The following is a 26,061-nucleotide window of genomic DNA, read 5'->3' as shown; positions in this document are numbered from 1 at the left end:
CAGTTGAGTCAGTGGCCCTAGGAAAGACATCACACCTTCTTATCTTAAAGCTTCTTAACGAAAATCAGTCCTTAATATCTAGGCGCACACAGCAAACATTTTCATTGATACAAAAGGCCACAGACCTTTTTAAAATCACTGCTCTGATTCCAGACTGAGTCTTGTCCCAGGTGCAGACCGAGCGCTGTCTGGCCAGTTTGAGAAGGGCATCTACCAGCTGTTGCTTCTGCCCAGCGGGACTCACCAGGTGGAAGGTTTTGGCCAGGGCTTTCAGTTCAGGGGCAGAAAGGAGTTCAAGTGCATCGGAGAGTTCTTGCAACTCAGATTCTGAAACAACAACCAGAAGTTAAAAGATTTGTATGGAATTTACTATTGTCTGACAGTATTTACTTGGGGAAGGAAGAGAATTAGCTAGATGAAAATAAAATAAAATTTCTCTATAGAAATTATAATAAGTTTCCTAAAACAAGCATAAGTTTGCTAAGAGTTCACCAAAACCTTTCCATTGAAGACTACAGATAACAACCAGGTGGTGGTGGTACATGACTTTAATCCCAATACTTGGGAGGAAGAGGTAGGCAGATCTTTGTGAATTCAAGGCCAGCCTGATCGTCATAGTGAGTTCCAGGACAGACAGGACCACACAGAGAAACTGTCTCAAAAAGCAAAAACAATCAAACAAACAAAACCCACTGTAGACAACAAACTATAAACATTACTGGGATACATCCTCCATCTTGCTCCTCTATAGCCACGTGAGGGCTTCTCTGCAAACTAGGTCACAGAGTAAAGTGACCGTCAGCTCTCTCCCACTAAGCCCTCTATTCTGTGATGCCAATTGGAAAGCCTTACATGGGCTCAGTCCTCCAGCATCCTGCTATGGTGTACCCCAGATCCACACCAGGCGAATGCACTGGGCTGAATCAGACCCAGCCATGTGTCTTTAAGACACTCAGTTTCAGGCAGTGTCTTCTTCCTCCATTTGTATGTATTTACTGGGTGTATGGTTCTAGGACCCTGGGGACACTGCAGTGAGCAAGGTCCTTGACCAAAGGGAGCTCATTTCCTACCACAATAATTACTCACGCCAGGCAGGAAAGGGTGGTGTAAAGAAAAACAGAGCTAGGTGCTGGACAGATGGCTCAGCAGTTAAGAGCACTTGCTGCTCTCCCAGAAGACCGGGATTTGGTTCCCAGGAGCTCGACCATCTGATTCCAGCATGACTTGATGCCTCTGGCTTGGGCACCTGTACTCTCAAGCACATGCCCACAGGCACACACACCTATTAGAAATAAAAATGAACCTTTTTTTTTTAATGAAAAACAAAATTAAGTGAGGCCAACAAAACCTGACAGGGTGGGCAGGTGGCTGCTTTACACAGGATAGATGGGCAAATCTCTCCCGGGGACACGGTGCAGAATGGAATGAGGGACAGTTTATGCAGTAAGAGGGTGGGCACTGTCCTATATAAGTGCAAGGTTATGAAAGGAGAATGCGTTCACCATGACAAAGACAACTGAGGACAGCAGCATGGCTGCGAGATGTAGAGAAATAGCCATGGAGTGTCCACGGTGAGCCATCAGGGCTCTGGTTTTGCTAAGTTATATACATCCCCAGTGGCATGCCCTCTGTCAAATACATCAATCTATAGAATTTTCATCAGATCTTCCAAGTCAGGAGGAGGCAAGGATCACCTTCTACCAAGCCAAGCTGCTAAGGTACCCGCCTCCCATACTCCACCTCTATTCCATCCAGCCACACCCTAGCAATCACCCAACACCATCTTCACCTACTGTTCCCACTTCAAACTCTTCTCTCCAAAGCCATCTACTGTGACTGTTTATTTTGTCAAAAGTGTCTACAACTTGAACTTGGCTGCCCATCCTCATTCTCCCCATGCCCCTTCCCATCCAGTACTGTACAGGACAACCAGGGTATCCTCAAGAGAAGACAGATTCTCATGTGTTCACACAGCTCTAGCTATATTCTACAGGCAATCAGCACACAGGGGTAGTAAGTGTGGGCATGGTGGGGGTAGATGGATTTAGAGGAAAACGTATTTCATCCCAGCTGGCTCTGGTTTGTCAGAGATGTGGAATTTGAGCAAGATGAGTCATGTTCTTGCCAGGAGACAAGAGCTCAAGAGTAATGTCCCCTTCTATGGTTCATCCCATCTCCAGGAGACGGCACCTGCACCAGGAAAGCAACGGCAGTCTGCCTGTCGCTGCCCTAGTGGCCTTCACCCAACCTGACAGCCTAACAGCTTCTAGATTTCTTTTCTCAATTACTATTTAGCAGACACTAATTGGGAGACGGCACCACACTAACATGCTCACAGAAAGCCCCCTGAAAGTGACTCTCAGATTCCACTTTCCTCTCAGTTCATCCTCTAACCATACCTGTCTGTAGAAAGCCCGAGTCCTCTAATTCTTCCACCACAGGGGTTAAGTCTGAGGCGATCTCTTCATACTCCAGTTTACTCATCTTAATCCAGGTTAATTTACGTTGAAAGAGCCTTACATACAACTTCTGACCACTAGCTGCAACAAAGTTCAGAAAAACAGCAAAAAAAAAAATTAGCTTTCCTCTCAAAAACATATACAGATTCTATTTACTTTTAGACATGAGGCAAATATGTATTATTAGAAATATACACATTTTTTCTTTATGTATGATAATGGCATTTCATGGTATAAACCATTAAAAAATCTAACTTGTCAATGGACACTGGCCATATTAAAACTTCTAAAATCAAATTCCCCTAATTTTCCCCCCAGACAGGGTTTCTCTATGTAACTTTGGAGCCTGTCCTGGAACTAGCTCTTGTAGACCAAGCTGGTCTCAAGCTCACAGAGATCTGCCTGCTTTTGCCTTCCAAGTGCTGGGACTAAAGGTGTGCACCACTCCTGCCCGGCTAGATTCCCCTACTTTTTTAATATAACATTTCTACTCCTCAGAGAAGCCCTTCCCAGAATTGTAGTTATTTTGTTCTCTGCTTTTTTGTTTAACACATATGCCTGCTAGCTTTATGTCAATCTGGTACAGGCTGGAGTCGTTTTGGAAGAGGATGCCCCCACCATACTGGCCAGTGGGCAAGCCTGCGCTGCACTTCCTTGAGTAGTGACTAATGAGTAATATGGGAAGGTCCAGCTCCGTGGGCAGTGCCACCCGTGGGCCAGTGGTCCTGTGCTTTTCAGAAAGCAGGCTGGACAAGTCATGAAGAACAAGTCAGTGAACAGCACTCCTTCATGGCCTCTGCATCAGCTTCTGCCTCCAGGTTCCTATCCATCTGGGTTCCTGCCCATGAGAGGACCAAGCAGACACCCTGCACAGTCTTCTCTCATAGATCAGGCCTCAATTTCAGTTTCCTGAAACTGAATAAGCAGTTTCTGAGGGAACCACGACAAAGGACAATCAGTCTCCAACACTCATGACAGCAAGGACAAGGAGATCTGATACATGAAATACTAGGTCTGAACCACAGTCAACAGATAACAAGGACGAAGCCTGGGACTTGTCCAGGCCTGCCCCCAAATGGAAGACTATAGCCTTGACCAGCCCCTTACTAGCCCTAGCCAATTAGAACATACTAATACTACTGTCACTTGCTTAAGCCTATTGGAGATAAAATGACCTAATTGCCTTAGAACCTCCCCTTGGCTATGCTCCTCTCGTGGTCATCACCATCTTGCATTTGTGTGGGATGTATTGCCACAGCATACTGGAATAAACGCTTTTGCTGACTGCATATGTCCATGGTGGTCTTCTGTGGGACTTTTGCAGGACCCTAACACCCTGACTTCCCTCAGTGATAGACTGTGATGAGGAAGTGTAAGCTGAAATAAATCCTTTCTTCCCCAAGTTCCTTTTGCTCATGGTATTTTATCACAGCAATACAAACCTTAACTAAGACAATATACATTATTCTACATTTGATTAAAACAAATCTGAACTTCCTCCACAAAATACCTTGTTTTGATCTATGCAAACTTACTTAGTGCTTCCTTTTTTTTTTTTTTTTTTTTTTTTTGGTTTTTTTGAGACAGGGTTTCTCTGTGGCTTTGGAGGCTGTCCTGGAACTCGCTTGGTAGTCCAGGCTGGTCTCGAACTCACAGAGATCCGCCTGCCTCTGCCTCCCGAGTGCTGGGATTAAAGGAGTGCGCCACCAACGCCCGGCTTAGTGCTTCCTTAATACCTGGATTATCTTTAAATTTCTGACAAACAACAAAAGGATATGATTACATTTCTTGAAATGTCAACATTTCTTTCCTTTAAAGAAGCAGAAGCAATTAGTAGCAGCAATTTTCACCTAAGATACACTGTACATGGTCAGGCATGATGTCAAACACCTGTGATCCCAGCACTCCAGAGGAGGAGACAGGAGGATCAAAGTAATTTTCAACTACAGAGAGAGCCCCGAGCTACCCAGGACTCTCCCTCAGAAAGATACTTTAATAAATCAGCAAGCAAAAAAAGACATGTTGTATATGATTCTCCATAGAGAGCAACACAGAAAATCTGTTGAACTTGCCTTGGGCAAACTCTTCCTTCTTTCCTTCCTTCCTCCCTTTGTTTGGTTTGGTTTTTTGAGACAGGGTTTCTCTGTGTAGCCCTGGCTGTCCTGGAGCAGAGATCCACCTACCTCTGCCTCCTGAGTGCTGGGATTAAAGGCGTGCACCCCTACTGCCTGGCTCAAACTGTTCCTACTTCTAGATTTTGGAGAAGCAGTGCTACCAACTACTCAGGAAGCCACATTCCTAGTCAGAACCCAGCCAGAGAATTCCGACCACTTTGGGCAGGAGTCTGTTATGTCATCACATCCATCTTCTAGTGAGAATCAGACAGACAGACAGAAGCTGTGGACATATTTAACTGTGCACACAGAACTATTTGCATATTCAAAAATAACACCACCATGCTACCTGGTGGATTTTGTAGTAATGTTCAGGGTTTTTTCTTGGATTTTAATGCCCCGACATGGCCATACTTCATTAGAAGACAGTGTGGCCACCAAAGCAGGTCTTCTTACCTAAATAAACTCCAGAGACTCCATGGCTTGGGACTAACAGTGACAGCCACACAAGGGTGGCTTTTGTATCAGACCTGCACGACCAGCATGGAGACACCACTGGCTGCCAAGGATTTTAAGCAACAAACTGGTCTTTTTATGTACCAATTTAAGCTTGCATTTTTCCATTTCTTCCACACCCCAACTTTACTCAACACTGTAACAACTTCACTGGGGAAACCCTCCCCCTGTGTAGCAGTTTACAACTACCACCCCACCTGAGGATTTCATTGTCCTTGAAGACACTGGGTGCTAAACAGAAAACATCCTCAATGGGAAAGTTGATCATAGGACAGAAACACAGTTACACTTCTGTGTGTCAGTTCTGTAGTTTTCCTTGGTTTGTTTTGAAATCTGGACACTGGACAGCTCTTGACCACCACCAAAACAGACATACAAGAAATAAAGACAGCATGAGCCAGGCACACCTTTGATCCCAGCACTTGGGAGGCAGAAGCAGGCAGATCTCTGAGTTCAAAGCCAACCTGGTCTACAAAGCAAATTTCAGGACAGCCAGGGTTACAGAGAAACTCTGTCTCAAAAAGCCAAGGGGGAAAGAAAGAGAAGAAAGCCACTGCCATGGTCATTGACGTAATGCTCGCACAGGAGACAACACCAGGGACAAGAACTTGGTTTGACTGGGCCTATCCTTGACACAGGCCTTGTAAGAGGGCCCACAATACTCCCACAATGACTCCTTGTGGTCATTACACTACTGCCCCTTACACACAAATCAGACAAGGAAGACCTTGACAGCACCCAGGCTGAAAATACCTGACAACTGGAAAAACTTAGTTACAATCCCCTTCTCCTGGTCATCGAATAGCTTCATGTCCTCTTCATTCTCAAGGATGGCCTGGAGCACTACCAGGAAGCTCCTCAGGTAGTACGGGTGGCTCGGTGGGGGTTGGGTTGTCTCCCTAGGAACATCACAACTGGATCCCTGCTCTGGAGGGCTGCAAGCACTTTGTCTCTTCAAGGCACGCCCACCTTCCCCAAGCTCTTGGCTGCTATTCTCTGTAGAAGTGTCTGTGGGACTCGTAGATTCCACCTCGTTACCAGACACTGGCATTTGAACATCCGCATCAACAGTCATTTCCACCTCTTCAGGGCTGCAGGCCTCAAGCTGTTTAGCAACCGCCCCACCCACCCCTCGGGCACCCTCTTGCTTTACAGGACTGTCTCCTGGAGCAGGCTTCAGGCTATTCGAAAGAGTTAAATCTAGTGGAAATTGTGTGGCAGCACGGTCTGAAGATGCTGGGGTGAGGGCTGACTCCCCACAGGAAGCTTCTTGGCTTTCATCCTCCATTATTTTACCACTCTTTACCACGTGTTTGGAAGCATCCTCTTCCATTAGAGATGCACAAGAAAAAATGTTTTCCTTCTGAGAACTGTTCAAAATCTCATCTTTGTCCCCTGTGTCCCAACAGTTATCAACCAGGTTGGGGCCAGCTGTGGATGGAGAACTCCGTGGGCAATGATTAGCTGGTCCCTCCTTCTTAGCCAGTGATTTTTTAACTTTCGTGTATTTTCTTGACAATTTAGACGATAGACTCCCCAAAGACACAGTTTCCCCACTCTGATCTTGAAGCTCGTTTTGACTTCTGCACACTGAAGCGCCTTTAAAGTAGGGACTGGTCTGAGGCTGTGTGCCCAGTTTTGAACCACATAGGACAGGGACGAAAGTGCTCTTTGGTGGTGACAGCTTCTGAGGTGTTATATTCTCTAGAGCAACACTGGGTAAATCTGACCTTGGCACAGTTGGATTCGTTAATCCTGCCTGCACAGGTTCGGCCTGAACCACGTCACCATTGTTAGCACAGGACTCATCAAGATGCCGAATTAGGTCGTACCTAGGCACCATTTTATGACAAATTGAACATGCAAGTTTAGCAGGTGGTGCATTGCTAAAGTATGAAATAATCGAATGAGAGCGGCTTTTTGTAGTTTTTCTGGCAGATAAGCTTCTACGCGGTCTTTTTTGGTCAGGTGATTTCCCTTGTGACATCACGACTATCAGAAAGAGTGAACGACCCAAGAAGAAAATTCGGGCAATCTCAGGTGAAGGACCACAATGTTTTACTTTGACTCCTTTGGCTTGGATTAATAAAAGGTGCCGACTATCACTTCATCAGATAAGACAGCGGCCACCCCGGGTGAAGGACCCCAAAGGTTTATTTTTACTCTCGTTTTGAATAATGCAAAGTGTCGGTATTCGTTCAGTTTCTTCTCCCTACAAAATAAAATGCATGAGTTAAAGACATTTTTACGCTTTAACAGGGCCGGGGGACGGGACAACTGAAACGTGGAATGGCAACTTCAGGAATGAGAACCCTGAACTTGACAACGGATCGAGGCTGTCCCTGCAGCTCCGCACAGGCTGTGTCCCTTGCCTTACAAGGACCGAGCTGCACTTACTTCCAGGCCCTTTCTAGAACCATTCTTCTTAAAAAGAGGACGCTGACTCTCTCGGACTCTTGAAGTCACTGAAGCGGAACGCGCCCTAGCGTCGCACGAGGGGGCCCAGAAGCGGCAGCCCGCCCCAGCATCACGCTGCAGGCATTCCCAGCCGATCCCCGCGACTGCACTCCAAGGCTAGGCAAGAAGAAGCCAGAGCGATCGAGCTGAGGGAGGGTGGATTGAGAACTGGAGGGAGGGTGAATGCTCCCCTAGCAGGCCTTCTCTACTGTTTGCTACATGAAATATGATGTATGTATGAATGTGTCTATAGGTGTGTGTGTGTATGAGTGTGTCTATAGGTGTGTGTGTGTGAGTGTTAGCAATAGCAACATGAGTGAAAGCAGCCACATGCCAGCACTGCCTTGAGTTCTTTACACACCAGGTAGCACAATACTAATCCTTTGTGGGTGGTGAATTAGGGATGCTGCTGTAATTCATTTTTGTTTTTTTTTGTTTTTTTCAAGACAGGGTTTCTCTGTGTAGCCCTGGCTGTCCTGAACTCACTCTGTAGACCTGGTTGGCCTTGAACTCAGATATATCTTGCCTCTGCTTACCCAGTGCTGGGATTAAAGGTGTTTGCCACCATGCCTAGCATTCCTAACACAGCTGACAATTTATTCAAAGAGATACAGCTAAGATATGTTAACCATAATAAATGAATTATGATTAATTTGACTTGATGGGAAAAAGGGGAGCAGAGAAAGTGAGGGGAAAAAAGGAGAAAATAAATAACAAAACCAAATAAAATCAGGTCAATAATGGCATTCGATGGTCATTGATTCATATAATTAAAAGGTAAAATTAGTCACATTAGACTTTTAAAATGTAGGTCCTAACCATGTGTCACATACAAGAGCCTGATATAACAAATCATTTGAATTTTTAAAAATCCTGTGAATTTTAAATCCACAAAAATACAAACCCCTAGGATTGTGATACTAAAATCACCATTAAAAGTCACACCTTAAGGCATAGAAGAGACAAGAGGTTTACTCAAAAGCATTTATTCAGAGGAAAAGGATATACAAATAAATCCTATTTTGAATAAAACTTCAGGGAAAAAGTTGCTGAGTATGGCGATACTCGCCTTTAAGCCAGGCACTTGGGAGGCAGAGGGAGTTAGATCTGAGTTGGAGCCGGGTCTACATAAGCTTCCTGGGGCTGCAGAAGTTGGCCCTGTCTCAAAAACAAACACAAACTTGGGGAAAACTTTAATGTCATATTAGTGGTGTCCCCCAAACTCATGTGTTAAAACTTAATGGCCAAGCCGGGCGGTGGTGGCACACACCTTTAATCCCAGCACTCGGGAGGCAGAGGCAGGCGGATCTCTGTGAGTTCGAGGCCGGGCTGGACCAACAGCCTCCAAAACAATACAGAGAAACCCTGTCTTGTAAAAACAAAACAAAACAAAAAAAAACTTAATGGCCAACAGAGAAATGCCTCAGCAGGTAAGGCCTGATAACCTGAATTAGAACTCCAGAATCCATATGGTAGGAGAGAACCCACCTAAAAGCTGTCCTTTGGCCTCTAGACCTATGTGACATCCTTGAGGACAGAGTCCTTAGAGACTGGATACAATCAGCCACCATTGTAAAAACAATTTGGGCATAGGGACTAGAGATGGCTCGGCTCAGAGGTGAACAGCACTTGCTGCTCTGGCAGAAGACGTGGGTTCAGTTCCAAGCAACTGTATCAGGTGTCTCATAACTACCTGCAACTCCTGTTCTAGGGAGCCAATGTACATGCATACATGTAGGCACTCACACATACACATCAAGGCTTGGGGGAGGAGTCCTGCCCTTCTACCTAACCACCCAAGGACAAAATGCCACTTTGATGAGACGTCTCTCTCACTAGACACCACTGTCTGAATTGTTAAGAACTAAGTTATCTATGAAGTACCCTAATTTAGTTCATTGTAGCAGAACAGGTACACTCAGAGAATCACACGACCTAGTTCTGTCCAGTTACAGCCATGATCAGCTTTAACAAAAAAGAACTCTAAACAGTATCTTCTTCAGCATTGGGTTGGTCTCTGCAGAAGAAAAACAAGAGCATTTCTGGTCATTCTTACTTAGTCTCATTGTCCACCCATCTGGATTAAGGCTGGTGAGTCATGACATCAGTGAAAGGCATTTTTCTGAGTGGGGAGGTCTCAGCAATAGACACCTGGTGGACCTAGGGGACTCTGAAGACTGCCAGTCTGTATTCCAAGCTGTGTTGAGCCTGTTGCTTCTGTATCTTACTATGAACTGTAGTGTCTAGTCTATGCTAATCATTTGTCCACATATTAAGATTTTCCAAAGGGGAAAGATAAGCCACATACACAAAAGTGCTGTTTTGTGAAATAACAGACACAATAGCAGAAGAAAATCAGGAACTCAAAGGACTATGTAGACAGCTGGTTGTGAGGGATGTGACTAGCTCTGGGCTTCTCATAGCAGGTGACATGGTACATCAGTGGAATCAGTTGGATAGCACTAATGCAGGCAGGGTACTGGGAAGCTCACATCTGTTTCACACACAGAGAAATCAGTCAGGCTATCTGGTTTCTGTTGTTGGGGGGACTAGCATGGTCTAACCTGGCCTCCAACTCACTTTTTAGTAAGGAAAATCTTGAATTTCCGATCTTTCAGCCTCCTTCTCCTGAGTGGCTTTGATTGTGGGTTTGTGTCACCGTCCCAGAGAGACTTCCAAATTAAGTCTGTCACTGCACTGTGAAGTCTCACATAGTTCCCATCAAGCAAAGGTGGGTCTCTGCTGGTTATTTACGTATGTATTTTTGTCAACTTAACACAAGTCAGGGTCATCTGGGGTAAAACAAAACAAAACAAGACTGGCCTGTGGGACACTTCCTGATGGAGGACCCAGCCAATATGGATGGTGCAACCCCTGAGTAAGTGATTCTGGGCTGTATAAGAAAGCAAGTTGGGAAAGGCACAGAGAACAACCCAGTACACAATGTTTCTCCACTGTCTTTGCTCCAGTTCCTGCCTTCAAGTTCCTGTCCTGAGTTCCCTCAGTGACAGACTGTAAGGTCTTTCCTCCACAAGTTGTTTTGGTCATGGTCTTTATCAAAGCAACAGGAAGTAAACTAAGATCAGTTTCAAGAATTTTAATACAAAACAAAATGACAGAAACGTAGATTTATACATTAAATTCAAATATATTACAGCTTTAATTTATGAATAGAAATGTCCTGTTTTTTCTTCTTTATCTTTCCCGGTTGTTTTGCCTCATTGATCTGCATTTTCACTTGATCTTGCAATTTAGAAAAGAATGCCTGAGACGACTTTAAGGGCTTGTCTTTTCGTTCATCCTGCAGTTAAAACAAAACACAGAGATGTTATAAAACATGCTTACGAAGAAAACCAAAGTATAACAGTACATTATGATCACAAGCGTGAACAAATGCACAAACATGAAAAACCACTACAAAAACTCAATCAGCGACCCTAACAAACACATTCCATTATTACAACACCCTTGTGCCTTAGGGAAAAGAGGAGAAAACTTGCTGCCGGGCCTGTCAATGTAAAGGACTACAGAAAGCCTGAAGGGTGCCGAGGCCACCGCTGAGCAGTGTGCTCTAGAACCCACAGGCCGCTGACACCCTAGTTGAGAAACAGCCCTCCCATGCTATGAAGTCCCCCACCAGGCGCCTCTCCCTACTCACCTTTAACAAGGACACTTTGCCTGTTTTGGTCAACTGTTTCAGCTTCTCTGTAGCTGCTGCTCTGCTGGACTTCCCAGGCTGATCTGGGTTCCTCTTTTCAAGCAATTTCCTCCGCTTCTCCTTCTCCTTTATTTTCAAACGCTTCTGATACTTCTTTTTCCTCCGTTCCCGCTTCTTGTCTGTAGCTGTTTTCTCAGCATCTGTTTTTATATCTCCAGCTTTATTTTTCTCCTATAAAAGAAAACAAAAACCTTCCAAATGAATAAAAACCCTAGACATCATGCTGGTTATCCCAGCATGAGGAAAGGATGAGAAGGTGAGCAAGCACACAGTGGCCAGTGGCTGGATGTCTGTGGCAGTGTGTGAGGATACAGAACAAGCCCTATTCGGTTCCAAGGACCTCTGGCAACTCTAAAGCCTACACTTTGCCCTTTGCCAGAACTGACTTGGAGTAAGAGTTCAGCCCCAAATGAACTCACAACGGAAACAGAGAGCTAGGTCCTCAAGCTGGCAATACTAGCTAGCTAACGCGTGCTCTCCAGCATGGTCACAGGACATGTCTGGTTCAGCCTTGGCTCTAAGCTGTGAATGGCAGCACCTGGGTTTGGATGAGGGAGTCCTAGAGATCAATGAAGAGAGGAAGCAGGAAATCCTGTCCCCAGTGAAGACTGGTATCTTCATTTCTCCTGAGCTGTCAGCTCATCGTACCAGGTTGTCACTGGCACAAGATGGCAGAGCTTCTGACAGAAGTGCTGACTGAATATAACAAAGCAGGTGAGACTGAAAACGAAACCCCGATGCTACTCCAACAGAGAAGATATGGGCCTGACAGAAGACACCGTTTCCGTAAGGCAAGAATCTCCATGTTCAGGGGTCAGAGGATGTCAGCAGCCAGTATAACCAAGGTGTTCCAGTGCCCAATGGTCTACTGGATTCTAGACTAAAATGCTAGTAAGCTTACACTGCCCTTTATGATTGCTATGGACAAAGTTAGCATGGAGGTGGCTAATACTATATACTGGATTTTCACAAGACTGAAACAGGCACTTTAAAACATCTATAATAATTCTCATATCTGCAACTTTCACTGATGCCTACATATACAAGATTAGTTTCTAAATATTGTATAAGTAATTATTCCTCCCACTATGTAGGCACCCATATTCACATAGGATCAATTCTACTCCAAGTTCCCACATGCTCAAATCTTATATATAAAATAAACTATCACCTACATTCATGCTTCCATACACTTCAAATTGTGCATGGATTACATGAAGCCCTTGGACAATGAAAACACTACACACAAATAGCTGTTGTAAAGTCCACATGTATTCAGTATAGATCCAGTTTACTTTACTGAATATTTTCAATCTGCAGTTGGCTGAATCCATGGATGTACAACTCAGTTACAGGGGTGTGGGGAGAATATACCTAGAAATTACTGAGATACACCGGAATAAACACTAACTCAGGGAAAGTCACATTAAATAAATAAATGCAGATCTGGCTGCAATGAACTTCCCTGAAGTTACTAAACATTTCCACACTGGCTTCTTACCTTGATTTCCTCTGGGGCCAGGAGGGCTGCATCACTGACACTCACTGGGGCTACTTCCTCCATGGTTATGGCTGGTAGATTCGATACCACTTTAATTTCAGGAACAGGCTAGAGAAAAAGATGAGGCATTTAGTGGGGAAAGGAAATGGAGCAAACATCGTCCAAGTAGTTCTTTATGGAGTTGTATTCCTCTGCATATAGGCTATGGTTGTTGGCTTGGTGTTTTGGGGGGACTCCTGACAGTGAGAGAGGGGTATCTCTGACTCTTTCACTTTAGGGCCCTTTTCCTTCTGGGCTGCCTCATTCAGTCTCGATGTGAGGATTTGTAGCTACTCTTACTGCATCTTATTGTGCGGGTTCAGCTAACATCCCTGGGAGGCCTGCTCTTTTCTGGGGAAGATGGAGGAGGGGTTGGATCTGGGGGAGAGGGAAGGTAGGGTATGAATTGGGAGGAGTGAAGGGAGAGAAAACTGTGGATGGAATATATTGTATGGGAGAAGAATAAACAAAAAATTATTTTAAAAAAATCACACACTGAAAACAAAACACAAAACAAAACAAAATCATTACAGTACTAACTGGAATGATAATCATGACAACAGTAGTATCAAACTATTCAAATAGCATTTACATTTAAAGATTTATACAATACTTCCGCCATAGTCAACTACTACTCCGTATCACCAATGTGGACATTCTCAAGCAATCCCATCTACTTAATAAAATATGTTGATTTGTTATCAGCTTGCCTTTTGTTACAGAAAAATCTAAGTATTCTGAAGAAATGTATGAAAAATGCTTCTGAGAAAAATATAGATTGCTTGATAAACAAGCTACTAGAAACCTGTCTTTATATATTAGCATGAAATGGTATTAAATTGTTTGTAAAAACTAAAATAATGTTTATGAGGGAAAGCTAAAGGCTCAATCTTGTGTGGAGCTATATGGTAATCATAGCTACTGTCATTTCAAGATAACAACATCTAAGCCATGCCCAGAGGACAATGTTCCAGGGAAATGTAATGAGCAAAAACACATGAGAAACAGGACAAGATCCCAGACTCTAAGCAAGAAGAAAATGTGGAATGTGAAAAAAAAAAAAAAAAACTCTTCCAATTGGGCCACTGTTCAGATATTCACGAGAAATACTGTGCTCCCCCCAAATCGAAGAGAAACAGAGAAGCAAACTCAAAACACAATGCAACACGGCAGCAGGTAAACAGTTCATGTCTGCAGAGATGGTGTGTCAAATACAGACCCGGACATGAAAACAGAAATATTAGAGCAATCTATAACAGCCATTGGCATTCATTCCTGAAGAGTAAAAGGCAAAACAACTACAAAATCTTTTCAACCAAGGCAAAACAGAGGCTGAGGAAATGGTTCAGTGGGTTAGATGCTTGCTATAAAAGTGAGAAGATGTGAATTCAAATCACCAGTCTCCATTTTAGGAAAAAAGGGCATATCTGCACATGTCTGTTAAGTCCAGCGCTGGGGAAGTGGAGACAGTAGAACTGACATAGTGAAGAGACCCTGTCTCAATGGTAGGATGGGGAGCAGTAGAAGGATGCTCTCCTTTGGCCTCTGCATGCTTCTGACACCGAGGCAGTCTTGAGTTCATTACACTGAAGCACCTCCACAAGAGACACCCAAGGACAAATGTGAGCAACACCCACAGGTGGTTCAAGCCTCTTTCAGGGAACCACAGATGGCTGTGAGTACATGGAGTTTCAGGGAGTCAGGAAATCCTCAGCCAGCCCAGGAAAAGACTCAGGACTGGAAAGGGGACCGAGAAGTCTCGACTGAACAGAACACATTAAGCAGCACAGAGCACATGGGCCCAGTATTAGTTCTGCCCTTTCCACATTCCAAGCTTCAGTTTGCTTGTCTGCAAAACGGAAACAGTAAAAACGCCTTCATGTTTTGGGCAGTGAAAGTGACGCAGCAGCAGCCATTGATTGCTGTGAGGGACAGACACTACCATACAATTAAACACAAATGAGAGGATCAGGAGAGGAGGCATCACTGAGGCTCAGAACTGAAGGTGACCAGAGAGGGGCCTCCTGGAGAGCTGGGTGAGGCAGTACACAAGGCAGAATTAACCCAGGAACAAGTGAGCCTCCCTTATAAAAGCCCTGTTGTAACTTACAGGAACGTGTCCTGATAGCAACTGAAAAGCCAGACTCCCCAGAGCTCAGAGTTCACAGATGCAGTTTTCCCACTGAACTGTTCATTCACATACCGGTTTGGGGATGAAGTGGAAGTTTGATAGGGCATCCAATTGTAGGAAGAGAGAATCCATCATCTTCTGAATTTCTACATGCTCTGGATTTTCTTCTTCTTCGGTCTTTTGCTAAGTGAGTAGGGTCAGTATCAGACAAGTAGTTTAACAGTGTACCACAGATAGAACATTCAGTCAACCACGGTGCCCTCGTTTCTCAGAACCACAACTTTAACTACGCAGCAACCCAGTCCACTGTGGTGGCATGCCTTTAATTCCAGCACTTGAGAGGCAGAAGCAGGCAGATCTCTGGGAATTTGGGGTCAGACAGGGCTACATAGTGAGATCTTGTCTCAAACAAAAACAAAAACATAAAAACCCCAGCCAGGGACGATGATGCTACCATAATTCCCAACACTCAGGGGGCTAAGGCAGGAGTACTATAAGCTCAAGACCAGCTTGGGTTACATGTGTTACTCTGTTTTAAAATGGAAGGAGAGGAGAGGAATGTTCCAAAAGCAAGATTACAGGTATCAGTACCATAATGGTGCCAGTGCCTAAGAAAGACCACAAGGGGTACAGGTTTTATACCCATTACCTCTGACATTTAAAACAGTCTAATTCCCTAATTCCTTGGGTATTTTCCTCCAAGAATTAAGTTGTTCACAGTAGGTGAAGAAATTTGAACCCTAGGTAGGAACAGTCTACATGCTCATCGACTGAAGTATGAATCAAGAAACTGTGGCAAATACATAAATGGAATATTACCCAGCAATAAAATAGAAATAAAGTACTGATATATGCTGCTAACATAAAGACATAATGCTATATGAAAGTCACAAAATGTGTGACTTCATTTGTACAGGCAAATTCACAGAACTAGGGTGTAACACGGCAGAGAGGGGGAGGAACAGGAAGCAGATTGATGAGCAAGGATTTGGGGAACTAATAAAGAAAAACTACAGTAGGTGCTTCTGAATTATTCATTTACTTATTTGGGGTTTTCAAGACAGAGTCTCACTATATAGCACAGAACTAACTCAAAATATGATAACCCTTCTTCTAAGTCCTCAGTCCTAGGATTTCAGGAGTGCATCATCATGTCTGAAAAACTGTCAAAAACTTTTTTTTATGTTATATGAATGTAATTTGTTCAAGATTTATTCAGATTAATCACACTAATATGGAAATGACAGTCATTTAATTCTACAGAGTCTGGTAATTTTATATTTGTTCTTCTCCTGGCCCCAAATGTGCACTGTGAAAGGCTAAGATGGTCTTTTGTTTGCTTGTTTTTGTTCTTCATAATTAAGACAGAGGCACAGAAGGTGTGGGGGGGTGGTGGTGAGGGGACACGACACAGGAGTAAGAAGTTACTGGCTCTATGTGTCTGTGGCGCAGGTCAGATGACATATGTCATTAGCTCTCCTCTCAATAAACCCAATGTGAAGACATAAAACAGCCTAAAGATCAAGATAATTTCATAAAGATATAAAATAGATCAATTGCTTCAAATATCAAAGAAATAGGATTTTAGAATTACAATACCTTATAACAATTGCCAGAAAGTCAATAGCTGATTATACAAATTAAGATTACCAATGCTCTTTGAAGAGCAAGCCCCAATTCCTCCCTTGCATTCAGTGGGAACATTATGAGCCCTCTATTCCCAGCACAGATATTACACAGGAATCTGAGAGCTAGATTAGATAAGGACTGACTGAAGGGCTGGTCCTCCTCTTCTATTTCTTCAGCAGTCACAACCTTGCCTTGGAGGTCACCTTACCTGGTTGAGTTTGATATACTCCTGCTCATAAATCTCAGCAAGGCTCAGCTTACTCTTCTCATGATCTAACGTTAGACGCTTCTTATATTCATATGCATCCTCTTTGGGTTTTTCTTTTCGTTCTACATCATCCCAGGCCTGAAAAGCAAATACGTTAATAGAATTCAACATTTATTTCTATACTCTGTAAGAATTATAGCAAAAAAACTAATTTTCAACTTCAAAAGTAATTGTTTGGGGCTGGGGATACAGCTCAGGTAGTAGAATGCTTGTCTTATGTGCATAAAGCCTTGGGTTCAATCCTCAGCCTCACATAAACAGGGCACAGTAGTCCCTGCCTGAAATACCAGCACTTGAAAGGCTGAAGCAGGTGGATCAGAAGTTCAAGATCATGTCAGGCTATTTAGTGAGTTCTGGGGCCAACATCTATGAGCACATAAAACCCTGTCTCAATAATAATAATAATAATTTTAAAAATGTTAGATGTGACAGCCCACACCTTGATCCCAGAACTTGAAAGGCAGAAGTAGGTATATCTGTGAGCTCTAAACAAGCCTGGTCTGCACAGTATTCCAGGCCAGGCCAGCCAGGGATACACAGTGAGACCCTGTCTCACAAAACAAAACAACAACAACAACAAAAAGTGATAGCCTGGCCAGGTCTCAAATATTAAAGCATGATGAACAGCAAAGAGGACATTAGCCCAAATATTCCTTCTGTCTTTATTTTAAAATCAGCCTTTCCCTTAGTTACCAACTTTAATTTCCTTGTAGCCATTTGCTAGGAATTGAACCAGAGCCTCACAAATGCCAAGCAAGAGTTCTACCAGAGCGACACCACTAGCCCTGAGATGATTTTATTTTAGAGTTACTTCTTACTGTGTGATTAAATTAACCTAGTTTTTGTACTCCATTCCAAATTCTGAGATACTCTCAGATACTCTTAGTAGTGCCCTCCTGATCTTGCTCCTCCATTCTAGACTCATTAAGGAAGAATCTCTAATAATCCAGTAAGACAAGTGTCACATACTTGTCATATAATGCCTGTTTTTACTCTAAGCTTTCAAAGCCAGATCGACTCCCAAAATTACATACGGGGCCATTAACATCTGAAAATATCCATCCTTGATTTACTACAGTAGATAGTGTCCCTAGACAGAGGAAGGGTCATGGGCATGACCACAGCAAGCCAGATGCCCATCATAAGACTCGGGACAGACAACACTGGCAATGTCTCTGGCCACCGTTCCCATGAGGCACATTACTTTCTTGGAAATGAGCAGAGTATGCCCTACAGTGAAGATGAAAAGACCCGTGTCCAGTCTCAGAGCTTTAAAGTCAAGATGACTGGATAAAAATTAAGAAAGCATTGTTTCTAAATATTGCAGTGAGAATTAAATTAAAATCCACTCCATTCTTACTGACCTGATCTCGTATCCTCTGTTTAATGATATCCTCTAAATGGAGGGTGGTTTCCTCTGTGATTACAGGGGCTAAAAGAAACATAACATGTTTGTTAGAAAAATGCACATCAGACCGGGGATTCTCAAAGCCTTGTTGAACCCACAACATAAGCAGCACCTGGGAACTTACTAAAAGTACAAATTCTTAGGCCAACCATACACTTTCTAAACAAATCAGACAGTAGGGAATTTCTTATAGTGTTCTGTTTATAGGCCTGCACCCTGTCACAGTTCGCTGAATTGTTAACAATTAAACTGTAAACCCTGGCTACCCAATCAAGTTCTTTTTTGTATCCGTTAAGTTCAAAGCTGGGTGTGGTGGCATATGCCTTTAAGTGTAGAGGCTGGGGGATCTCTTGAGTTAAAGGCCAGCCTGGTCTACAGAGTGAGTTTCAAGATAGTGAGGGTTATGCAGAAAATAATCTGTTAAAGGGGAAAAAGGAAAAGAAAAAAAGCTAAATGGGTTTACTTTTTATTTCTGTAAAAGAGAAAAGCATAACTCACTCCCAACTCACTCCTACCCCAACTCTTATGTGTTGAGACTGGGGGAGAGAGAGAGAGAGAGAGAGAGAGAGAGAGAGAGAGAGAGAGAGAGAGAGAGAGAGAGAGAGAGAGAGAGAGAGAGTGTGTGTGTGTGTGTGTGTGTGTATTGAGACACTGTCTCATACAGCCCGGCCTCAAACTTGCTAAGTAACCCAAGGATGACTCTGAACTTCTGATTCCTCTGCCTCAAGGCCACCATGCCTGGTTTCTGCAATACAAGGGGTCATATCCAGGAATTCAAGCATTCTAGACAAGCATTCCACCAACTGAGCTATATCAGTAATCTTGAAAAGATATGGTAAATGACACTTCCATCCCAGAGGCTGGATCTCTAACAGACATCAATTGCAGATTAACTGGTCAGCAATCTCCAGCCATTCTCCCATCTCTGCCTCCTCAGTGCTAAGATTACAGGATCTTTTTGTGTGGGTGCTTGGGGATCCAAACTTGGGTCTACACGCATGCAGAGCAAGTACTTTACCAACTGAGCCATCTCCCAAGCTCCTGACAATTTGTTTTTAATGATGGGGGAGGGGCACACACTGGAAACATAAGGCAAGGACAGCAAAACTGATACCAACTGGTGAACTCAGTTAAATGACATACCATGATACTTTTCTGTACAGTTGCAAACTTTTAAAACAAAAGACAGGGAGAAGGCAAACATTTTTAAAAATCTTTCAGAAACGGAACTACAGAAAAAGCACAAAGGCAGACACACTGCCAAAGCTCAGCAGGTATCATACCCATTCTGACAGCATGGTCAAAGTGAAGTGTCTCTTCCAGCAGGCTGTTTTCTGGACGCTTCTGTGCTGTCACTTCCCCTTGAAGCTGCCAAGGCTTTTTTTCCAACAATTCTTTTTCCAAAGATAGGATTTTCTCATTCATCTAGGAAATAAGACATGAGCTATTTTGATATGCTATGCTTACTAATGTACTAAGCTCCCCAGAAGCATTGGTTCTATTTGGGGGCTCTGTTCTATTCAAATGGTATGAATCTGCACAAACCACTAGCATGATTAATTTTTACAACATCCTTAAGTGAATTTTTGTCTGGAATATTCATTCGCTTTGATGAAGCCTGGCTCTTGACTCCACACCTGAATTTCTCATCTCTACCCTATAACAGACAATTTTAGAGACATTAGCAGGCATGAGGCCAGTTTTATATTACAAAGTCCTCCTGTTCTCCCACACATCATTCTGCTCATTTGTAAGGTCTTTCCAGGATCTTTTGTAAGTAACAACACTTTCACTTTAGCCTTCCTTAGCTTTTGCTTTTGTTGCCACACCAACAAGTCTAAAACAGATGGCAGGTAACAGTGGGGATTGTAACAGTGGACAGTTTTTCTTGTTAAAGAGATGTTTCTAGAATCTGGCCAATAACCATGATGGTAGCTTTGGTTGGACCTGATATATTTGTAGTTCACTGAATTAAAAACGGAATAAAATAAGGTTAAGAACTGAGAACTATGCTTGATTACCTTATACTGAATGAAAATGTTGAGGCGTACTCTGACTTGTGGCATTGTTACCACATTATTTTAGAATCATGCATCACAACCAAGAATGTGGCCAAAGACAATATGGATATTTATGTGTTGAATAAGATAGTTAGTCCTGTTTATAAATTCTGCTTTACTTTTTATATGTGGGTATCAACTAAACATTACATTATTATTTCCTGAATGTTTGTATAATTCCTCGGTGAAGCCACATATTTTTGGGAGTCAGGGAGAAAAGTGAGGTGGGAAGACATTAGGGTAGTAACTCATTATGAAGTTATTTAACTTTCCATCTCTTCTAGGAACACGGTATCAAACTTGAACTTAATTCCAATTGCTTTTGGAAAACAATTCTTTAGGTAGTCTTGATAGTTCATTTTCTACTTGTTCTCATTTCTGTGTGATACAATTTTGTTTTTTTTACGAGACAGGGTTTCTCTGTATTGTCTTCGAGGCTGTCGGTCCAGCCCAGCCTTGAACTCACAGAGATCTGCCTGCTTCTGCCTCCCGAGTGCTGGGATTAAAGGCGTGCGCCACCACCGCCCGGCTTGTGTGATACAATTTTAAGACGAGTAAGTGACAGAACCAAAGGATAAGAGCCACACTAAAGTCACTAAAATCAAATTGCATATCATCTATCTGGTACTCATTTAAGAAACATACCTCCTCCAGCAGCTAAAACAGGGTCCCAAGCACTGGATTTACAGGAACACACAATACCTAGCTCAGTATACACAATCTTTAGGGAGCAGGTTAGTTAGCAAGTTTCCACCATGTTGAATATATAATTACCTTCTCCTGTCTCTTTTCAAAAGAGGATTTAACTTCATCAGATTCTTGCTTTACAGGTAAGGGACTCGTGTCTTCAGCATCATCCTCTGGCAAAGCGAAGGTCACTCTTTTCGAGCCTTCTTTATGCTGCTCACTACCCTCACTTTCTTCCAGGTCGTAATCTTCATCCCTATAATACCAAGATGGTTATCAAAGACAAGCCACTAGCAATACAAAGATAAAAATCCCAATTGTAAAGTCTCCAAGGAACAAAAGGAATTCTTTTTAAATTTTAATTAATTTATTATTATTTTGCATGCATGGCATGTATGGGTGATATGTATGCCACAACATGCACGTGGAGGTCAGAGATAAACTTTTGTAGATTTAGGGGATCAAACTTAGGCTTGCATGGCAAGAGCTTTTATCTACTGAGTCATCAACTCACTGGCCCAAAAGGAAGAGAGTCTTGTCTTTGTTTTTTGTTTGTCTTGAGACAGGGTCTATTTCTATAGAGCCCTGATTGTTTTTGAACTCCCTTGATAGAGTAGGCTAGGCTGCCTCTACCTGGAAAGTGCTGTCTGTGATGGAAGACAGCACCATTACAACTGGCTGAGGAAAAGATTTTTGGGTGAAATGCTTGCTATGTGGAAACAGAATAGAAAGCACTAATGCATCGGATATATTATTTAATCAAACGATACAAAATGCTTACTTAAACATTAGGAGCTGGAAAGATGGCTAAGAACACTGCTGCTCTTCCAGAGGATCTGGGCTCCATTCCCAGCACCCACATGTGGCTCAGTATCTCCAGTCCCAGAGGATCTGACATCCTCTTCTGACCTTTGCAAGCACCAAACACACACTTTGTGAGCAGACATACATGCAAACCAAAAACCCACGCACCTAAAATAAACTAAAAAAAAAAAAGTGTTGGGCAGTAGTGAAGCACCTCTAGTCCCAGCACTAGAGAGGCAGAGGCAAGTGTCTCCAGGCCAGCCTGGTCTATAGAGCAAGTTCCAGGGCTACAGAGAAACCATCTCAACAAACAACTGACAATGATGACAAAACAAAATAACAAAACAAAGACACACACCAACCCCCCTCCCCCAATGTTTTATTGGCTCGAAACCCAACTGCAAGATCCTTATTTATAATCTAAAAGGCTGACTGCTGTTGGTGCAAATTTTCTTCTTTAAATAATCATAATGTCCCTTGAAATTCAGAGACATTTTTCTAACTATCTGATATCAGAGAACCTTCTACTAGATCTAGAGTCTAACTTCTATTGTGTATTTGACAACTGAGTACATATTTTACATCTATGACTGGCTATAAACTGCAGAAAGATTTGAAATGCTCACATTTCAGAAATGCTTTCTTCTGCTTCCTCAGCAAATTCTTCCTCTTTGTCAGAACCAAGGTCATCATCAACGACACCAGTGACATCATCATCACCTTCAACTGGATCAAAGAAATCTTTGTATTTCAGATTTCTGGAACTTTTGTTTGACTAAAATAAAGAAGATTTTTCAAACATTTAAAGATAGAAAGTTGTATAAAAACTCTTGTATATATACACACATACAAATTGCTAACTTTAATACTACCCCAGCCAAAATAGCTGTTGTGGAAACTAGCAACTGTAAGGACAACTGAAGCACAACAAATTGAAAGTATATACCCACTTATAACACATAAAATAAAGAATACACTATTCCAAATCTCAAAACTCCTAATTGCCATTATTAAAAAAAAAAACCACCCTCCAAATAGATCATCTTTATAAGCCTCTTTCAGCCATTTGTTTCTTTTTTATATTTATTTGGGGGGTTCTATGGGAGGAGTGTCTTTTGAGGCAGGGTTTTATCACTTAGCCCAGGCTGCTTTTGAGCATAAAATATTCCTGCCTTAGTCTCCCACTTACAATGTTTACGCTTCTTCACCACTGGCACAGCATTTAAAGTAATTTCTTCAATTTTTTTTTCAATACTACACTTGTGCTCTAATGAATTTTGAGGCACATTAAATGTCTCCTTAGGAAAACATGACATTTAATTTGAAAGTTTCCTTTCCTAAAACCTTACTTTAATCTTCTGATGTCCAAACAGCCCTCCCTCGTCTTCATCCGAATCAATGTCTTCAAAAAAGTCAATCTCCTCCTCCTCCTCATCATCAGGTCTTTTTTCTTCTTCTTTTTCTACCTTCTCTAGAAAGCTCTCCATTTCAGACAGTTTGAAGAATTTATCATCCACTACAGACTTTTCTCTTGTTTTTCCAGGTGGTTTGATTTGCGTCTTGGTCTGCTGTTCCAGTTTGCTAATATCAAAGTCAAGGTCGGAATCCTCATCACTGAAGACGGGGCTTTTCCTTGGATCGGGTTTGTTTGAGTTTCCAGCCCTCTGACGTGATTTAGGAGCATCACCACCCACGTCTGACAACTGCTCCTCCTCTGCATCGGTCTCTAGGTTCTCCTGGCTCTCAACCTCCATCTCCAGCTCAGAAGCATCCTCTTCACACTCTTGATCCCCATTCTCTGGGAGAAGACTGAGATCTTCATCCTCAACTGTTTCACTAACTGCATTCTGGAAGTATTGTAAGACTGGTTCATTTTGCAATTCTAGCTGTTGCCAAATCTGCTCATCATCAAAACTGTTTATCTCAAGTTTTTGTAAAGGACTTCCAGAGATTCGGCCATTCTCTAATATTTTATTAAAATCATAAAGAACTTTGGTTAAAGAAGTGAAGTTCGATGCTAGTCCATTTTGAATCCTATTGGGAAAGGAGATTAAGTGAAATGAATTAAGAATCAAACATTCTGAAATAAAAGAAAAAATAAAAAGCATACCTTATCTGCAAAATAAAATGTAAATGAAACATCAATTTTAAGTAAAGGCTCTGGCTCCCAATAGTGTGTATCTTGCTGATGAGCCAGAAGAATCTGACTTTACTGTATACATTGTAGGCTGGATAATCACTACTCATCTACTTGCCTGAACATACCTACTAAGTCAGCCTCAAATTCTCAAACCTGCTTTGAGGCGGTGGTGGCACACACCTTTAATCCTAGCACTGGGGAGGAAAAGGCAGGCGGGTCTCTGAGTTTGAGCCAGTCTAGTCTACAGATTGAGTTCCAGGACAGTCAAAGTTACAGAGAAACCCTGTCTCCAAAACCAAAACAAATTTCCAAACCTGCTACATTATATATACTTTTTTTTTTGAGACAGGGTTTCTCTGTGTAGCTTTGGAGTCACACCTGGCACTTGCTCTGTAGATCAGGCTCATTATATACACATTTTATTGCTCATTTGACAAGTGATTACCATTTGGCTGTAAGTTTGGGAAAGCTTCTCTAAAGATATGGCATCTAAAATGAGCTCTACAGATTGAGCTCTATAAGTAAAAGAGACTACCTAATAAACATCTGGAAACATGTATTGTGTTCAGATACAAGTTCAGGCAATATGAAGAAAAGCAAGAGCTAGACAGCTATAGTGTGATTAAGGAAGCAGAGTATAAATCTGAGGTTACAGATGCTGGGGAATCAAGACCCAAACCATACAGGGTTCAGAGGTAAGAACTTGTCAATTAAGTATAGAGAAACACCAAAAGGATGAAATGATGAACTACAATTTGGAAAGAAGAAATAATAATAAAGTTAGATTTGTGAGAAGGCTTGAGCAGTTTCCCAAAGGATGACAGAGGTTTATGTTGGAATCACAACAGTGAGTATGGCAAATAGGAATCAAAGCCTAAATATAATTTAGATAGGATTCACAGGATGCTAACGGATCAGACAGGAAATACAAGACAGAGAAAAATGATGACACCAAGGAAATAGACTAGCTGAATATGAATAAATGAAAAGGTAGAATTTGCCATTTACCGAAGCAGTAGTGGAAATGGGTAAATGACTAAAGGGAAGGGAGAGTATAGAAAGGAGAGTAAGCTCTATTTTGGACGCAGTGAATCCGTAATTTTTTTAAGAGTATGGCTCTGCAATATAAATCTGAGTGATACTTTTCCAGACTTTAATCGCGGCTCTAGGAAGAAAGTTGGGAGACTGCTCTAATTTTCAAACTCAGTCGTGAAAGTGCACTGACAAGCAACAAGTACATACTTTCAATACAGCTTAATGACTGGTAAGTGGTGGGAATTTTGAAGACACATACTTAGCACGGAATAAGACAGCATGTGTCTCACGTCTCTCTGGACGCCGATAACGGAGCTTTGTTTTATTTTTTAATTTTTTTTTTTTGGTTTTTACGAGACAGGGTTTCCCTGTATTGTTTTGGAGGCTGTCGGTCCAGCCCGGCCTCGAACTCACAGAGATCCGCCTGCCTCTGCCTCCCGAGTGCTGGGATTAAAGGCGTGCGCCACCACCGCCCGGCTTTGTTTTATTTTAATAGCGTACAACTAGGAGATCTGCACTGCACCGCTTCCACTGATAAAATTCTGACAGTCCAAGAGAGCAAAATCTGTCTGAAACCGGGGTTGAGCGACCTGAACTCCCCTTCCTGTCTTTCAGAAGTTGCCGAACGCAGGCCCGCCCGGCATCCGTGCGAAGCGCCCTCCCAGACTTGGATCTGCACTTACGTGAGGAAACACTCGGGTCGGCTGGTGGATTTCTTGACTTCCCTCAGACAACGTTCCAGGGTCTGCCGACGGGTCACGCGAGGTGCCATAGCTGCGAACCACGGCACCACGCGAGGACTGAGAGCCGGCCGGAAGCCGGCCGACAAACAGGCACCTTCTGCCACCTGCAGCTCAGAACCAACGGTTCCGCGACGCGCAGGTTCCGGCCCTGCACCCAGACGGCGCCTATACCAGCGAGCACCTCTACTGAGCATGCGTGGAGGCGGGGCAGAAAAACCGAAAAAATCTATTGGTCCTCTCAATCGCCTCGGCTCTTTCACCAAATGTCTTGTTTTGCATTTCTAAGTAAATAAGTGATGTCGCGTGATTGTTTTCCTCCTCTGCTTTCGATACAATAAGTATTTTAACGTAA

The 26,061-nt window shown here is 42.8% G+C and overlaps 2 protein-coding genes across 2 annotated transcripts in view; both read right to left on the bottom strand.

The window, feature by feature from the left end:
• Positions 1 to 7,626, bottom strand: part of Fan1 (FANCD2 and FANCI associated nuclease 1) — a 37,479-nt gene extending 29,853 nt beyond the window's left edge. Inside the window, exons 1-4 of the mRNA XM_005084406.4 lie at positions 7,487 to 7,626; positions 5,843 to 7,301; positions 2,400 to 2,540; positions 126 to 327 (exon numbers count right to left, since the gene is read on the bottom strand). Coding sequence (XP_005084463.1) covers positions 126 to 327; positions 2,400 to 2,540; positions 5,843 to 7,076 — 1,577 coding nt within the window. The 5' untranslated portion in view covers positions 7,077 to 7,301; positions 7,487 to 7,626. The remainder of the gene's footprint in view (positions 1 to 125; positions 328 to 2,399; positions 2,541 to 5,842; positions 7,302 to 7,486) is intronic.
• A 3,002-nt stretch (positions 7,627 to 10,628) lies between these two features.
• Positions 10,629 to 25,807, bottom strand: Mphosph10 (M-phase phosphoprotein 10). Its single transcript, XM_005084407.4, has 11 exons — positions 25,650 to 25,807; positions 23,141 to 23,825; positions 22,418 to 22,566; positions 21,075 to 21,243; positions 19,524 to 19,665; positions 18,197 to 18,264; positions 16,773 to 16,910; positions 15,008 to 15,118; positions 12,766 to 12,873; positions 11,205 to 11,435; positions 10,629 to 10,847 (listed from the first exon to the last, which is right to left on the bottom strand). Exons 1-11 carry the CDS (start codon positions 25,736 to 25,738, stop codon positions 10,698 to 10,700), a joined length of 2,040 nt encoding a protein of 679 aa, XP_005084464.2. The 5' UTR covers positions 25,739 to 25,807; the 3' UTR covers positions 10,629 to 10,697.
• Between the last annotated feature and the right edge of the window lie 254 nt (positions 25,808 to 26,061).

This window comes from Mesocricetus auratus, unplaced genomic scaffold (genome assembly GCF_017639785.1).
Source record: "Mesocricetus auratus isolate SY011 unplaced genomic scaffold, BCM_Maur_2.0 Super-Scaffold_4256, whole genome shotgun sequence".
NCBI classification, from domain to species: domain Eukaryota; kingdom Metazoa; phylum Chordata; class Mammalia; order Rodentia; family Cricetidae; genus Mesocricetus; species Mesocricetus auratus.
The sequence above is the reverse complement of the archived record's forward strand: the minus strand, read 5'-3'. Positions and strand labels throughout refer to the sequence as shown.